Raw genomic sequence first — 18,967 nt, forward strand, 5'->3', positions numbered from 1 at the left:
AAACCTGTGAACAGCAAAGTTATGTAACTGATAAGAGAAAGAACGTAGCATTACTTTTTATTTTTTTGCAGCTTCTGTAAAGCAAGCATCATTGCTTTAGATAACACAATGTAATCAAATCTCAGAACCCACCGGGGTGGAACAGAGCTTTGGAAACTGCTTTCCAATAAAGCAGTGCGCTGTCCAGACACACCACCTCTACCCCCTTCCTCTCCCCTTTTCCTCCCATTTCCCCCTCCACACACTCCCAGAAGCAGCAGCAACAGCCATTAAATCAATCCTCTAAATCTGCCACATAGAGCCATTTGGTTGTCATTAGCAGGTAAAACAGGGAGCCAGGAGGGCTCAGAAACACGTAGGGTGCTCAGTGAGAAAAGCTGCCACAACAGTCGCTTGCAGGACATGATGGCATAAACCAAGAGCTGGACATGAAAGCTGCTGCCATATGACAAGGAGACATGTCTAAACTGCTGTTATCAGGAAAGCAAGAACCACAATGGGCAGCCCTGAGAACAGCAAAGACTTCCATCTTGCTTTCATGCTGCCAGAAGAAAAAGCAGTAATTCTCACAGAAACCAACTGCTCCAACATGAGGGAAATTCACTCAACCACTTCAGTACCTAATAACATAGACGCTTACAGGAATTTTTGTAGTACTGAATTACCAGGAGCACAAAGATATTTTTTTAAATAGAGATTTCTATCCAATACAATCATTTAAAATTGCATTCCTCCTTTTTTTTTTCCCCCCTTTTAAGTTACTGTCAGATTATCCTTCCTATTTGTAGGGAAGCTGCAAAAGAAGGGAGCTCAAATACAAATCAGTTATCTCTAATAAATTCATTTCAAAATGCACAGATATTTCATCTTATCCCATTCCAGCCAGGTAATGATTTCAAATCTCAACTCAAAATCAGTATTCAACTGTTGTCTTACTACTCTTTGGAAATTATAGTACATTTGAATATTACAGATACATTTTCTAATAGAAACAGTTCTAAATACTCCCCAGTTCATAGGCCCTATGTATGGTGAGGACTGCCCCACATGCCAGAGCACAGCTACTCAGAGATAACCCCACCCTGCAGAATGAAAACATCCAAAGAACTTGAGTCCAAAGCTATATTTTATGAGGAAGAAGAGTTGCTGCCCCATAAATCTGACTCCTCTCCAAAGCATGCAGATGTGAAGATGTCTCAAAAATGCAGTCATGGGGAAAAGAGGCTTTTTCTTTTCATCTGAATGCATCTCCTTTGGTTAACCAGTCTTGCAAGTTGGAACAGTGGCTTGTAAGAGATAACAGAGAAGGAGGAAAGTAAGGAGAAAGAAGGATTGAAAAGAAAATAGACTTTTTCTGCAGAGCTAGGAAGAGGAAAAGCTTTGAGCAGGAGCAGATCTAGAGATTTCTCTGTCACATGAAAAACTGTCTGTGTAACTCAGCATTCTCCTAGTCCTTTTAAAAACACTAAGTGAAAATCACAGAAGACTATAAGAGGTATAGAAGTAGGAAAGACACACTACTGCCCATGAATTTTTCTTCCCTGCCCATGAAGGAGACCTTATAGCTCTCTATAACTTCCTGAAGGGAGGCTGTGGTGAGCTGGGGGTTGGCCTTTTCTCTCGTGTAGACAGTGATAGAACTAGAGGGAATGGTTTCAAGCTGCGACAGGGGACGTTCAGGCTGGACATTAGGAAGTATTACTTCTCAGAAAGGGTAGTCAGGCATTGGAATGCACTGCCCAGGGAGGTGGTAGAGTCACCAACCATGGGAGTGTTCAAGAAACGTTTGGATGTTGCATTGAGGAATATGGTTTAGCTGGGAAGTATTGGTGATGGTCGGACTAGATGATCTTCTAGGTCTTTTCCAACCTGAAAAATTCTGTGATTCTGTGAGAATCACACGACAAGAGTTTCAGTACTTCACTATTCCTACAAAAATCTTTTCCTTTATATCCAGTCAGAATCTCCCCACTTTTAGTTTGAAACTGTTTCCTATTATCCTAATAGAACAGACTCTACTGAAGAGTCTGTCCCCTTCCTCCTTACAGTCACACTTTAGAAACTGTGAAAGGCCACTATCAGGTCTCCCCAGAGATTTCTCTTCTCAAGGCTGCACAGCCCCAGCTCCCTCAACCTGTTCACACAGGGGAAGCCTGATTTCACTTCTTCTTTGGTCCTTCCTTTTCTGTTCAAAGTCCACGGTTACTTGGTCACCACTTGTGATGGTTATCAAATCCATCTCACCTTGTCACAATGTCATGCTTACAAAAATAGGTGTATAAAGACCAGAGAGTTTCTGGTACTTCACTCCAAATGGAAATGAAGGCTATCAATCTGAGGCCAGATCTACAGAGGCAAAGGATATGTTATGGTATACAATTCCATACTATTTCAACAACATAATTCTATAGGGAACTATAAGCCTTAATGCTTGTAAAGTCAACCTATTTTCTCGCAGTTACAGAATTGAACAGCTAAAAAATTTTACAGCAATGCTTTTATTCCTATCAATTCCCAGGACATTTTCATTTAAAAAGAAAGTTGTAAAGGAAAAAAAAAAAAAAAAAAAAAAAAAAAGGAAAAGAGCAACTGTAACACAAAGGTACACTTCCAAAACGGACACAACTATGACAACAGCAGTGCTGTGTACTCTTAATTTCAGGATGCAAGTTTTGAGCAGGCAACATCTCCACTAGATAGCTAAACAAGGCCAAGTGCAGGCATCACTAACAGACTCTGACTGTACATACCAACTATGCTTTCTCAAACAATGTTTAAGCAATGTTGAACAGATTGAGCATGCCAGAAGTTCTCTTGAAGGATGCTGGTTACTGGCATGTTTTATTTAGTAGTGTAGATTCAATCTCATGACATTTCTCTTCCAAGATTCAATTACACAATTTAAGGAGAAAAAAAAAATATGAGGCAGCAATTGCAGGCACAATTCTGGAGAAAGAACAAACACTGTGCCAAGAATCGCCACCAGTGGATCTCCAGAGGCCAGAGTTTACACAGGTAAAGACTCAAAGTAAGAATCACTATAAATCCTAACCAATTGTCTACAGTTGTTGATAACACTAAGAGAAACAGAATTTCCAAATGCAACCAGCAAAAACGATGCGTGCCTTTGGGATTCCAGTTTTCTTTAGCATTAATTCAAAATGACAGCACTTCAGCATTACAACAAAACTTTACTCATCTCTTGCCAGTCTCAAGTAAAGCAAGAACCAGCTTTAAACCTGAAAATTCTACACATTTGAAATGGTGTTCCATTTACTTGTCCTTAGCAAATGTCTGCAAATACTAATGGCAACAGTTACTAAAACCGGATAATGTATTCACCATGTGCAACCACTTTCCCTGAGCAGATACTAGTTAATAGGTTTAATTTATTTTCACTGAAGAGCCTTGACGATTAATTAACCTAAGTAATTACACTAGAAAGAGTACAGATGACCACCCCTTGCAGTCAACTTTGCTGGTTTTCCTCCTCATAGAGAATACTGAAAAATACAACTGCTTCCAATTTACATTGATTAAAAAGTGAACTTTTAACAGATTTGCTGAACGCTGCCTGCCACATCTGCTGAGAAGCAGTAACATTAGATCTGGACTTAATTAAAGAAAAAACTATACTAGAAGTTTCCAACTGAAGTTAATTTGTAATCACAGTAATCAAGCTACAAGTCATGTACACAGAACGCAAAACCCCTCGTGGGCAGAGGGTCCTTCTTGGTAACTGACAACAGTTCCTTCCAGAAGACCACAGCTGAAAGTGCCACAAAACATTCTTGTTGAACCTTGATATATTAATATCAACACAAATTAAAAAAATATTCTGCAGAAGTTCCTTACACACATTCATCCTTACATGCAAGCACTGCCTACTCAATTTTTATTATAAAGATCACTTAAACTGTGCTTTCAGTGAAAGATCATTCTCATGTTAAAGCTGATAAATAACCCTATAGCAGTGTTCACAACTTAACTGTGATACACTGACATACCTGCTCCTCCAACAATGATGTGCAGCCACCGTGAAAATCCCATCCAAAATAAAGTTTGATTTGGCATTTTGATTTGATGTATTTTCTAGGCAATGGCATAGAAGTAACAATGCTGAAGTAATCCAGTATACTCCCTGGACTGATTGTTCACATCTGAGGCAATTATACCTCTTCAGAACCCACGTGTGTTTTTGGCAGTTCCTGCACAGTCCATATCACTGACATATCTCAACAGTTAAAGCAGGTTTTCACACATGCTAACTCTAACTCACATTACACTGATGTGGATGAAACACTCTGCTGTCCCGCATGCTGATGTTTAGTTGTGCAATCTCAGATAGTTTCTGTTTCGAAGGATACCCTGAATTTTCATCTGGCAGTTATATCCAATTACTGACATAACTAATAGTCACAACTGAATGCTACGAAATGAGTTTCATGTGTTTTCAACCTGTTTCTGCTTCTGACTCAGGAACCAAGCATACCCCTCAACTGCCCACGTGAAACACAATCCACATTCAACCAAAACTGACATTACTTTTGATTTACTGTGACTAGCCAATAAACCAGGCTGCCATATTCAAGACTCAAGTGTCAATTTATTGGAGAACTTCCTTGATTTATGATCTAACACTCACAGTCTTTGGATATGTCTGTGTTTCTTGCCAGGGTCCACTTGTCTCATACTAGTGCACCACTGTGCTTAACTGCATGACAGCTGCATCTCTCAGCTCACAAGCTCACAAATCAACCACCATTTTTAGCTGTAAGCAACACTACTTCATGGAACTACCCAACTACCCTGAAGGTATTTTTCAGTTGCAATAGAGACAGAATTCACTCGATTCCCCCATTACCTGCTTTTACTCCTCCCTCTTCAGCATGCAGCAAATCCTAAAATGTCCCATTGTAGCACCCTGCTGGTAAAGAAGACAATTTCCTTGCTAACCAACAACCTCTAATTGTTCGCCAAACTGCATCTTCAAACACCATATTGTTTGTGAATCAACATGAATTGGTCTCATTTTGTGATATCATTAAAAGCACACAGGATTATCAGGACAGCCCAGATGAGTGGGTACACACCAAAAATTCTTACTGGATAAGAGCGTGAGTAAAATGAATGAATTATGCCAAAGTGTGGCATATCGCTACATGGCTTTGATTATGCTAGGGATGTTTAACTTGTAAGGGATGATGGAGTAAAACAGAACTAAAGCTGTAAAAGGACAAGAAGATACATATATATATATATATATATACACACTGTTTCTTTTACAATAACTAAAGTTTTAACAGAAATCTAAAAAGTAGAAGTGCAAAGTCTTCAGAACCCTCACCAATTTTCTAATGTTAAAGTTATAAATGAAAAAGTTAGGATGTAATTATGTGTACAGAGCATCCATCTGGCATTTACATGGCCACAAAACTGAAAGAAAAGCTCATCAGGTAAGAAAACTGAAAATGCCACAGTCTGCTGGCAATCCATGTTTCTCAATATCATTGTATAATAGTTAGCCAAAAGGAGGTTGCGACCTAGCATGCCAATCTAATATACATGTAACAGATTGTAGAGACATAGTAAATATTTACCTTTATAGTTATTTCCCCACTCAAACATGTCCCTTAGAGCAAGATCTAAATATTCCTTGAACACCTCCGGATAGAGCGACTCCACCTTCCCGGACAGCCCATTCCAGCACCTGGATCACTCTTTCAGAGAAGAAATTGTTCTTAATATCCAACCTGAATCTCTCCTGGTTCAACTTGAGGCTCTTCCCTCTAGTCCTTTTACCAGCTGCACAGAAGAACAGGCCAACAACAACCCCACCACAAACTCATTTCAGGCAATTATAAAGATCAAGGTCCCCCCTCAAGCTTCTCTTCTCCAGACTGAACGATCCCAGCTCACTCAGCCACTCCTCATCAGACTTGTGCTCCAGACCCCTCACCAGCTTTGTTGCCATTCTCTGGACACGTTCCAGGGCCTCAATGTCTTTCTTTTAATGAAAAGCCCAAAACCAAACAGTACTCAAGACACAGCCTCACCAGTGCTGAGTACAGAGGGAGGATTGCTATCTTGCTCCTGCTGGCAACACTACTTGCTGCCACTGTTTTTGTCCATACCCCTCCTTCCCTTCATTTCCAGGGGCAGCAGCCTCTATCACAGGTAAATCTAGGTAACCTGTGACAGATACAAAGCCAGGATGCCATTGGCCCTCTTGGCCATCTGGGCACACTGGCAGCTCATGTTTGACTCAGCATCAACCAACACCCCCAGGTCCATTTCCTCCACACAATCTTTCAGCCACTCTGCCCCAAACCTGTAGCATTGCCTGGAGCTATTGTGGCCAAAGTGTCGAACCTGGCAGTTGGTCCTGTTGAACTTCATCCCATTGGCCTCAGCCCAGTGACCCAGCCTGTGCAGGGCTTTCCAATTCCCAGGCTCCCTCCCAGCTTATTGTCATCTGCAAGCTCACTGAGGGTGCACTCAACACCCTCATCCAGGTCATCAATAAAGATACTGAATCAGACAGGCCCCAATACTGACCACTGAGGAATACCTTTGATGTCTACTCACCAGCTGGATTTAACTCCATTTACCGTCACTTTCTGGGCCCAGCCCTCCAGCCAGTTCCTTACCCAGCAAAGAGTATACCTATCTAAAGCCACGGCCTGCCAGCTTCACCAATAGAACACTGTGAGAAACAGGTTGGTGAAGCACAATACAACTTTTGTGCAACCATGCTGGCTAGGCCTGATCCCCCAGTTGTCCCACACATTCCACGTGATCTCACTCAGCATCATCTCAATGGTTCCTTATAGGATGTTGAGGTATCAATAATATTCAATAACTACTCTGTATTCTGTGATCACTGAAGTACAGACCACGAAATCCCAGTCATTAATTTACCAACTCAACTTGTTTATGAAAAGTTCATTCACACACACAAATTTAACATTACCAAATATCACACAAGTCCATGTTGGTGCTCCCTGTAGAAAGCAAGCCAGCAGCTATTGCTCTGGTCTCAAAATAAGGAAGAAACTCACTATCAAACCTTGAAAATGAACTACTGCACTAATTAACTGAATAGAAAGGATGCAGAGATAGATAATATCATGGCCAATCATGTCCCTATTCCACTAGGTTTCAGAAAATCAAAAACTGTCACAGGTGGAGACAGTGAGCTTTCCCAGAAGTTTATAATGGAAGACAACAGTCTAGAATACTTGTCAAAGGCAGTCAAGATAGGCAAGAAAAGTAAGAAAAAAAAAAAAAAAAAAAGCAATTAAAAAAAACAATAAAAAGAACAAAATCAGACTAATTTCAGGCTCATAAAACATAGGTGATTTTGAATTCCAAAATTCAAGTAATAGGAAAAAAAAAAAAAAAAAAAGGAAGATAACTCAGAATCTACACTCTTTAATATTCCGCAGAAGTGCAATAAAGTGGAATTTTATAAATAATAGAGGGTTCTTGAAACTGAACTGCCCTACCCTGAGTTATCTCATCTGTTACCACAGCAATTGCAGCCAAAAGAAAAAAAAAAAAAATCATTTAACTCCTCTCAAGATTTCTGTTTGCCCATAAACATTCTTGTCATCCATTCTAAGCTTTAAACCATATTCTACTAATTCTCAGTTGTTTTTAGACATCCTCCTGAAAGCTTTGAAAGCTGCTTTACAGTCTGGCATGCAACACTACATAAAGGAGCTGTAAAATATTGACATTAACATAGTATTTTGCATCTTGTTATACTTGACAAAAATAAAATACCAGATGTTTTTATTTAAATATAAACATAAGTATACAACAACTTAAAAGATGTCAAAGACTTAGTTAACTAAGTTTAAATTAAGTTTAAAGTAAGTTTAAATCAATTTCATTTACCAGTAGAATGTGTACTAACTGAAATTAAAGCAGACATCAATCTAGTAAGTAAAATGAAACAGCACTTTTGCTACCTTAATGGTAATTTACAGGAATTTATTGGACTGTTGCTGAAATTTTGTTAGAATATGCTACTGATGTTTATCAGTTGAAGTTTTCAAAATACATATTGCAACAATATTTAATATATAGTATATTTTGAGATTATTACATTGAAACTAGAAAATAAAGCTATTCTACTGATTTATGTCAGAAATAAAGTTGAGATTTTCACTGCTAACTCAAAACATACTACCTGAGGGATTCCATAACAGTTCATAAAATGTCTTTGTTTTTAAAAGTATGGTCTGTGGTATATATTTTCTACCACGAAATAGAAGAACACATGTAGCATCAGATGTGTGCACTTTAAGAAACTCTGGAATGTGAAATCTAAAAATCCAAATAAAACAGGTGGTATAATTTGGTGGAGGGTGGGGGGGAAGGAAAATGAATTTAAGTTTAATGACATTACCAGGTTATCCTACCAGACTAATTCTCACTCACTGCATGACTTCAATGAAGCTCTCAGTCCTCGTGCTGATTTCGATTTAGTTCAAGTGCTATTTGATGTATTTCATCTGGAGTTTTATTCACTTCAAACTACACTTCATTTAACCTGGCTGCTGCTGTACTCATTTGTTTTTCTACTTTATTACCCGCAAATTGGTGTTGCTTAGTTTAGATAAATTGTTGGAATAAGTTACTTTTATTTAATTTTTTCACACTGCTAATAAATAAATAACTCTTAGAAAGATATCATGTCACACAAAGTGAGAAGGTTACTATTAAAATTCTTTTAAAATACACCCCTCCTGGTCTCACAAAAATCTTAATAAATTTTGAGTTGCTATTTTTAAGGCAGTACCATTCCCCCCACTCTCAACACTACTGCTTGTTTTTATTTTTCCACATTATTAGTCTACCTGTTATTAGTCTACCATACTCTATTTTCCAGTTGGGCACACATCATAATACAAGGGGGAGGGGGAGGCAGCGAAAGACAGACAAAGCACATGAAAGGGAATGTGATAACCAGCACACAGCAGCACATGTGTGAGAGTGCAAGAAACTAACCACGAATGACCAAACACAGCGACAGCAGGCAAATGCAAGAGAGCACAAAAGCACTCATGAGAAAGCACTAAGATTCAAACGCCACTAACTCGACGGACTTTTCAACCATTTTTAAGCTCTAAAATAATCATGTAGATCTGTGAGATCTTACAATATACTGAATAAATCTAAATTTGTGGTTAAACAGCAGCGTATTTCCACCATTAAGTATCACAAACCTGAGCTCAATATTCAATGTCAGGTTATGTCAGGAAAGGCTGCCAATCCTACCTAATGTACTCTAATTAGTAAGTGTTGATTATTGGTTATCCTGTTATTTACTTATTTATTTTAAGCAATATATCACAACAAAACAGCAGTTCATTTGAAATGCTCAGTATTGTTATGGACTACAGATGGAAAATATGAGAAAGTCAATTAAGCTGCTACCACCTGGTGGTGTTCAGATTATGCTAAAAATGTCTTTTATTTAAGATGGTACCACGGCTTGTACGAGAAAGCCTAGTGTATCCTGTATGTAGAACTAAGAATGAATCCAGTACTCTATTTTTCCCCCTTTCAAATAATCTAATAAACATTCACAAATAAATCACAACAAATTAACTACAGAACACAATCTATGAAGCCAAAATATTTGACACGTTACCCTGTTTACCTGTTATTATATGCAGGATTCCTTACAAGGATTTAATAATTTTAAAAAGTATTAGAGGCAGTTATTAAGAAAACTCAGTCCAATGAATAGCAAAATTGTATTTATAAAACTTTTCAAGAAAGTGCAAATCTAAAAAACTGTATCATACATTGACATTTATGATCATAATTTCATTTACAACAGAGCTTGCACAGCATCTTCTTTCATCCATCTAAACAAGAACCTGAAATTCTGATTCACATCCTTACAAAGAGATCTATTAACAATAACAGACTTCAAGGTAGAATAAGACAGAAAAGACAAAGAGACAAAGACTTTAACATGAAGCTTGGCATTTTTAAATTCATTATATTCATTATAAACATCAGTATGTTACTTAAATACACTGTACATCCTTCATGCTCACCAATATTTGGGAAACTTGATCAGTTTGCCATAAAGAGCAGTGCTGAAAGAGGGAATAACAGGAACAGGGAAGCTGTACAATCCTCTACTGTCCAAAGATGTCAGTGCTGCTTGAAAGCCAAATACCTGAAAACAAATACAGCTGGTCATACTGTATATCATTATGATTAGATCATTTTCAGATTACTTCAATATACATAATCATAGAATCATAGAATTACCCAGGTTGGAAAAGACCTTGAAGATCATCAAGTCCAACCGCAGCCTAACCAGTACCCCATCTCTAAAAAAAAAAACCTCTGCTAAATCATATCCCTGAGCACCACATCCAAACGGCTCTTAAACACATCCAGGGATGGCGATTCAACCACCTCCCTGGGAAGCCTATTCCAGTACCTAACCACCCTTTCTGTAAAGAAGTTCTTCCTAATATCCAACCTGAACTTGCCCTGGCACAATAATGCATTGTATATTTTATATTATAATTACGTGCATAGCAAAAAAAATATTTTTTACATATTACCTTTTTGCCAAAGCACAATAATTATTCATACAACAGTTAAAATACATTATTCTGTACCTTTTAAATCAGCAAACTGCACATTGTCTTTCATTCAAACATCATTTTTCCTAATTGTAACAACATTAGCTTGAAAAGTGGTATTTAAGGAAATGAGATGATGCATTCAAAGTTTTTCTCTTGATGAGACAACCTAGAAGTTTCATCTCCATTACTCTCTATGATTTTCCCCTGATCAGTATGGAAAAGGGACAGCTGTAACTCTCAAAATTATACTCTACCTCTTGAAAATGCTGATCAAACAGCTGCTAAAACTCTTGAACAGAATAAGTACTCCAACAATGACTTGCATATTGCTGTCCCAATCACTTCATATGTGACAGGAGTAAACATATCAGACGGAAAACTGAAACCTTGTCATGTAATTCTGGGATGGTGTTTCTCATGCAGCCAGTAAGAATTTCAAATGAATGGATAACTGAAAATTTTAGCGATCAGTAGTAAATATTAATAGTTTAGTAGCATTCAAAAGTCTTTCAGATTGCCTGAGAGGAAAGTTCACCCTAAAAATATGCAAGGCCTACCTTAAAACTTGTTCTGAGATTTCAGTTTTCAATTCTATTAAAATCTGAGCAGATGACAACTGAATAATTTCACAACTTCTTAGATTTCACTCAGCCTAGCAATAAGAACTTTTATAATGGATCTTTAATTGAGAACATTTGAAGTGTTTTCCTCTTATAATGAAAATAACTGAAATTGTTTGGCAAGAGTCTTTGCATACCTCATTGTGAAGGTTTTGCTGTAATAATACAATGAAAGAGCAATGCTTCTTCCTAATAATATCACAGCAGGTTGCTACATGTAATTAATTGTAATCTACACACTCTGCAACTGTTATATTTAAATGGAGAAAATGTTTCCTCAAATTATTTTAACCCAATACCACCGCAAGAACCTTGGAATTAGTTTGCAGTGTTGCTTCAGATGAAGTTCTGTGTTCGTGTTACAGAACATTTGGCTCCACTCAGAAGTAGTGATCCCAAATAATGTTCTGCAAAATGCATTTATTTGGCACATGCTGAAAACACTCTCCCTGGAAACTTAATGTTACCATTAAGGATTATCTACACTTATTTTAACTTTTTTTCAGCATTCTTCAAAAAGAAACAGAGCTCAAGACTTCTTTTACCTTCAGATAGCAGTGTGAATAACAGTAATGAAGAAGGTTATCGGATGGCTGGCTGAGGCTGCTGACCGTATTTACCAGTTGCTCGGCATACATTGGTACAGAGTGTTCCAGGTTAATTTTATCCACCAGTATTCTGATAGAAGGTAAAGGCCGCAGGGGCTGGAAGCTTGTAGCATTCAGCAATCCACTGAAGTTCTACGGGAGGGGAAAAAAAATATGCAACTACTATGCTTATGTTGTATTGTTTACACACTCTTAACATCTTCTCTCAAACTAGACACACACAAGGGAAACATATCCATATGTAATAAGATGTACTGATTACCACAGCCTTACAATCAAAATAAAACATATTCCTAAGTATTTTCAAAGTATCTTCTTCTGTGGTAGAAGTTTACAGTTCACATACAATGTTTTCATCCAGAATTGTATTGTGTGTGAGTACCCAGATGTTGGCAGGTGGGCAACTGCAGAGGGTGCCTGTGTGAGGACAGGCCAGTTCCAGCCAGCATCACCACAGCCCCACCACAGGGAGCAGCTGAGTTCAGCAGCCAAACTGGTGGTGCCTCTGTGGAAATGTACTTAAGAAAGAACAAAAACACCACACAAGCTGAGATGTAGGAGAAAATCAGTGAGAAACAGCAGCACAAGCAGCAAGGTTAGCAAATGAGGAGAGGGAAAAGCTGCTCTAGGTGTCAAAGCAGAAGTACCCCTACAGTACTTGGAAGAGATCATGACGGAGAAGGTATCCACTCTGCAGCCCACAGAGAAGCCAATGTCAGAGCAGATTTTTCCCAAGGAGTGCAGCCTGTGGGTTGGGCTCACAATGGAGCAGGGTGAAAGCGTGAAGTAGCAGGAGCAGCAGAAAAGAACTGCTACAGACTAATAACAACCCCCCCCTTTCTTCATGGAAGAAGGAAAAGAGGCAGATAAATCAACAATGAAACAGTGAAACTGAGGCCAAGAGAAAGGGGGAATGGGATCTGGTTTCTCACTATCCAAATCCATTTTAAATGGAAAAAAACAAACACATTTTCCCAAAGCTGAGTCCTGTTTTCCTTGTAGTGGCAACTGGTAAGCTACCTTCCCATCTTTATCTGTGCCTTCCTGTGGAGGAGGAGGAGAAGTAAGAAATCACTTGTGTGGGCAGCTGATCAAAGCCAACCCAACACAAGAACATACAAAGTCAAGATCTTATTCTATAAAAATATTTACAGTTTTATCACTCTGAAGCACTATCGTCATACAAAACTCATACTCATCTAACGTTTACACAATCAAATATTACATGTTTGCAATCATGCCAGATGTCTCAGCAAAAAAAAAAAAAAAAAAAAAAAGAAAAGCAATTCCCAAAACTAAGAAGTACAATTTTTTGTATCCACCTATATTTTTTCATAGTATTGATTAAAACAGAGTAACACATCTAGAACAAAATAGACATGGAAAGAACAGAATTAATTCCTTGAAGGGCCACCAAAGATGAAAGGATAGAGCACATGAGAAGTGACCATCATTGGTGTGTTCAGTCTGGAAAAAGACAAATGGAGATCCTGCTACTATATACAGCTATCTGCTGGGAGGGGACAGAAGATGGAGACAGACTTTTGTCCAAGGTGTACCATGAGAGAAGAGGTAACAACGAACTCAATGTGAAATAGTTAACTCCAAAGGACTATGTGCAAAAGCTTTTGGGTCAATCTCCATCCCTGGAGTACACTTGACTGGACAAACTCTGCAGCAACCTGCTTTAATTAGACTTGCTTTAAAGCAACACATTAGACACCTGGAGTTACTCTCCAGAAGGCTCTAACAATTCAAATAACAACTCTTATCAATTCAACAATTTTATTGAACTTGTATTAAAATAGAAATAATAGAAATTAAATAGAATGCTAACATACAATCTTAAACGTGTTGTAAATAAAACACAATCTACTAGAAAATAAAGCACAAGCTGGTTTACCCATAGTAAGCAGTATCTACTTACTTTACCAATATAATTTAAAGCAATTGTTCCTTCCATAATGTAACACTGCTCAAACCATTCTGAAGAAAAAAGCAACAAACATTTTCAACACCATTCACCTTTTTCAAATATAAATGCTTTATAAACACTCATCAGGTCACTCGCACAAAACTATCTATTCTGCAGGTGTTACAGACATTATCAGCTACAAGATAGGTTGATATAAAAATAATTCAGCTGCTGTAAAATACATTCCACTGGAAAAATAATAATAAATAATAATAATAATGGAAAATAAAAAACAAAAAAAAACACATTACCATCAAGTACAAAGAATATGTAGTTAGAAGTCACTTGTGAAAAAACCCATTGGAACAGTTCAGTATCAGACAAGAATTCCTAGAAATTGAACTCAATCAAGAATACATTTTTTTCTCTTCTAGTCATCTCTTATTCATAAAATACATTCCCATTTCTGCAGTAGGAGGTAAACATAACTAAATCTTCACTACAAAACACTGTTTTGTCCCTACTGTATGTCAATTTTTTGCACAAAGAAAGTCCTGTGTGAATAAAAATAGCATGGGATTCTTTTGCTGAAATTACACTACATATCCCCAAAAGATAAAAACAAATCCCTGCTGTTAGCTAACAGAATTTCTGGCTCGTTCTGAGCTAATTACTTCACAAAAATCTTAATTTTATTGTTTTTTTTCTTGTGAGAATGTTTTCTTACTGTTGTTGTTTTAGTACACTTATGTGCTTTAAAATAGTTCAGTGGGAAGGGACTTTCCAAGATCATGCAGTCCAACTTCCTGACCAAGTCAGGGTTATTTCTTAAATTGTATTTATTATTAAGTTTTGTTCTCCTTGCATTCGGTTCATTCTCAACATTTCCAAGTACCACAGAACACTCTGATCAACACTGCATGCAGACAAGTTCTCCTGAAAATCTTGAACATTTAAGCAGAAGGAGGAATCACTAAGGTTCAGGAGAAAAAAAACTGACTCACTACTAAATAATCAGATCAAACACAGTATGATCTACAGCAGTTACATTTCAAGAACAGCCAAAGTCTTGCTAATATCAGGGCTGGGACTAGAATAAATGGAGCTGCCTGTTAGGCCTCTACTGAGTATATGCGTTCAAAGATTTCCAGTATGACTGAGTATGGGAAGGCCTGCAAAATGCCAACAAGTTTGCTTTTGATCCAAAGGTTTCTCTAAAAAACATCAAGTCATAGCTACTTCTTTTCATGTGTGTTTAATGACTTACATGAACCCAAACCATTCTATGATTTAAAATCTTTTTCCTCCGAATGTTATTTTCATATCAGTGCATACCTTCAGTTTCAACAAAGTCTAGCTACTAAAATAGTCTAGCATGCTCTGCTGACCTTAGTTATCTACAGGGAAAGTTCATGTGCACCAAACTCATTTGGGAATCAATAATACATCTGGCACAAAGCATAATAATCCAATGCGAAAATTCAGTTCCACCCTAGGTATAGTTTCAACATTCAGTATTTCCCACAAAGACAGAAATGAAAAGCAGAGGTGTAACCAGGCCTGTATTAAGGCACTACGTGTTCAACATCCTTCATATATCTTAGCTTTAATCATTTCTAAGGAATAACATGCACTAATATGAAGACGAGAGTAAGCACTGCTGCATACATACCTTCTCACCCATGATTACAGGCATCAAGTGGTCCAGTAAATTGAATTCTGCCACAGGGATTATAATTGTGCATTTAAGAATGGTAAATGTTGTAAGCCGAGTGGGAATGTATTCCTCCAACGACGCTACTTCTTCTGAGGTTGGCATAGTTCTATTTCCATCTACAACATCTAAAATAAACCAGGAGTACATAAATTTGAATAAAATATATAAAAGACAACAGTGGCTTTTTCAGAAACAGTAGAAAGCAGATTTCTTTCCTCCTTCACATTTAATACACTTAATCTTTCTTTTTTTTTTTATTTTTCAAAGTAGAAAATCCAAGTTTTAGATGTGAGAATCTGTAAAGCACTTTTAGTTTTAGACAAGAAAATCAATCTGTCTTACAGCAAATTATTTCCATTCATTTTTTGTCCGGTTTAACTATTACTTGAAACAAGTAAATGTCAACAGGCATTCTTTCTCCTTTAAGAACGTAAAGAGAACTTCAAGTTGTCAGTGAGACTAGCTCTTTACCCAACAAGAAACTAATCACTGAATCAAATAGTTTCTGATTGTCTGAAGGTCAAAACGCCTGGAATTATTGTAAGAGCCAGCACTGACGGGGACATACCAGTGTTTCACTTTTACTTTAAATTTTTTTTCTTTGGAACGGTAATATTCCCTGGCAGATTTTAACCATTTGGAATTTGCAACTTCAGAATCACTGAAGTTCTGGTTTAATTCTGTATATTTTGTATAGGAAATGGGTGCAAACCTGGCTTAGTTCTGCAATACGGCTCATATTCGTGTTCAAGAGCACAAACTATCATTTTCATTATCCGGTGCACTGCACTGCTATCCAGTCGAAGATTGAGTGGACCTACAATAAGGCTTTTTGTAGACATTTCCTGAACATTTCCAAACTCTTCATTCTTTATTGAAGAAGGGTCTTGCTGATTCCCAGAAACTACAAGAAATATTACAAATAGCAACAAGTTAAACCAAACAACAGGACATAAAATTGTTGTCAGTCACTTGTATCAAATCCAGTGATCAAAGATTTACATGAAGAACACAGCACAAGTTGAATACATGAATATACTATGAGAGTTTTAATGTATTTGGACAGGGATAACTCTTGTTTAATGTTTAGTAAACAGGGCAAGATTCTCCCTCACCACCATGCACAGCCTAACCCAGCCAGTGAGGGACTTTTTAGCTATCTCTGTAACTCTCAAGATTTTGATTCTTTAACAACAGCCAAACTTCTGCAGAACTTTAAACAAGGATGCTAAAGACAGCTTTGCTTTTCAACACCTTCTAAATCAGACTGACAATTGAAGATAAGTCCTCACTTCCATTCAATGATGAGGTAAAGCAGGGGCAGTGAGACAACTTCTTTAATCATTGTGTCTCAAACAACTTTTCAGGACTACCACAGGAATAGAAGGATTAAGTTTCTGTATCCAAAAGATCAATAAATTTGTGTTCAGAATGTACTGTGCCAATTGAAGTATAACTATCATTTTCTCCTAGTGAGGTACAGGCATTCAGTGTATACTAGTCACCTACAAGGTATAAAACAGTATGCCTACATTTCTCTAAAGATACTTACGGAAAACACTTCAGTTAAATAAATTTCAGACACTTAAATATTCCTATTATATACATATGGCTTATAAAAAAATATCTTCACACCAATAACACTTAGTTCACAAACTTTCATTTTTCCCCCTCAATAACTCGTTATTTTGACAATGCCTTCATTCTTTTGGTGCAAGCACAAAACATTATATACCTCACAAACCATTATGCAAAATCAACAGTCTGACAAAATAAAGATCAAAATTAAATGGATTCTCAGATTAATTAACCTTCAAAAAAAGAAAAGAAAAAAATGTTATAGAATAGAAGACGACAGCTTAATTCATTCACTGAATCTGGATAGTGCCTACTTTTGAGATAGCACAGTACTTCATAACCCTATGGTCAGAGCTCTCACAAATAGGAAATAAACATGCACGACAGTCATCGCAGTTCTTTTCAAGATGGTTTTCACAGTTTCACACATGCACAAGTAGAAACCGGTCCACTTGACAAACTCTCCTTGCACTCTTTCAATGACGATAAGCCACAGAAACCAAAGGCTATGTACATACTGCACCTACTTTTCCCATTAAGTCTTTTATCATTAGCATTTTCAAGTAATTACCAAACTCTTAACCCTCCCTCATCCAATCCAAATCTTGTACACCAACTCACTCTGCAGTGTAGATCCCATCCCTACTGCTTTCCACCTAGATGCAAATAAACTTGATTTCCTTGAAATAATCTAAGGAATTCCTGACTTTCTATTATATTATGAAACAATACACGCTTGTAAGAGAACTACAACACAAAACCTGGAAAATCACTGCATCTCCAAATTCTAGTTCTGCCAACTTCCTCACCAAGATAATCTGCCTGCACTAACATAAAGGGCAAGACAAGAACAGCTGGTCAGACTGGGCAGCAGGAACTGCAGCTGCTGCAGACAGCTGACCTACCATTTTGTCAAGGAGGCATAGGACCGGTGAACTTCAAGCCAAGGTGGAATAGCAAGGATTCACAGTGGAATAGCAGGGCACAGTGCACTTCACAACATTAAGGCAAATCTCATTTTTCTTTAAGAAAAGATGGTTTTTTTTCTGTTTTCCTGAGAATAATTTAGTCTTCTGTCAGCTATAGGAAACCAGTTCCACTTCTGGGTGAAGTGAACTCAGCAGAAGAGGAAGGGAGGTTGCTTTGGATGTTCTTTTTCCCCTTGTGCATAAATCATTCGCTAACAAAAGTGCTTCTAAGCACTGGCAATAAAGGCTGCCCAGTAAACTGAGACTATGCCTAATATACCACAGAGTTGGCCTAATGGTCTGCAAGCATGCCCAGGCCTGGCTACTGTGGGAATATTAGCTTTGTCCCTAAAAGCCTAATAGAAGTGGATAGTGAAAGCACTTAGTCCGGAAATGTCTAAGCCCTGGCCTGCAGGCCACATGCTGCCCAGCCCAACCCATCCTGCAGCCACCCCCTGCCCTGTGCCATCGCGGTGGCAGCTCGGTCCCACTGAACAGCCCAGCCCCAGGCCCGCACCCATCACTCAGCAACAACCAAACAACGCTGTGTGATGGGCAGTCTGGGCTGAAAGCAGGGCTCAAGGACAGTGCAGTGCTGTGCTGACTCAAGTTACAGCAAAGAATTTTATCTATTTTGATGCAACGGTTAAACACAATTCTGTGAACAGCAAAATACATGCAGCCCTGCTTTTCATCCTGATTAAGGAATTTGAAAACAGGTTCCAAAACTACCAAAAAATGATCCTTTTTTATTTGTATATACGCAATTCTATTTTCAGAAGACATTATAGATAACTTTCAAATTTTCAAATGGAATGCAGAGTCGCAATCAGATATTCAACTCAAATAGCAATCTGATCGTGTCTCTTTACCAGACGTAAGATTTATCTTACCAGAGAAAAATATCCCTTGCTTCACAATCACATCTTTTTCCTG

General features: G+C 37.8%; 1 protein-coding gene across 1 annotated transcript in view; it reads right to left on the reverse strand.

Moving 5' to 3' along the window:
- Positions 1 to 18,967, reverse strand: part of VPS13B (vacuolar protein sorting 13 homolog B) — a 404,032-nt gene that overhangs the window by 325,221 nt on the left and 59,844 nt on the right. The window contains exons 12-15 of the mRNA XM_072328758.1: positions 16,198 to 16,389; positions 15,441 to 15,610; positions 11,791 to 11,985; positions 10,080 to 10,204 (exon numbers count right to left, since the gene is read on the reverse strand). Of these exons, the coding sequence (XP_072184859.1) occupies positions 10,080 to 10,204; positions 11,791 to 11,985; positions 15,441 to 15,610; positions 16,198 to 16,389 (682 nt within the window). The remainder of the gene's footprint in view (positions 1 to 10,079; positions 10,205 to 11,790; positions 11,986 to 15,440; positions 15,611 to 16,197; positions 16,390 to 18,967) is intronic.

Source organism: Excalfactoria chinensis, chromosome 2, assembly GCF_039878825.1.
Source record: "Excalfactoria chinensis isolate bCotChi1 chromosome 2, bCotChi1.hap2, whole genome shotgun sequence".
Lineage (NCBI taxonomy): Eukaryota > Metazoa > Chordata > Aves > Galliformes > Phasianidae > Excalfactoria > Excalfactoria chinensis.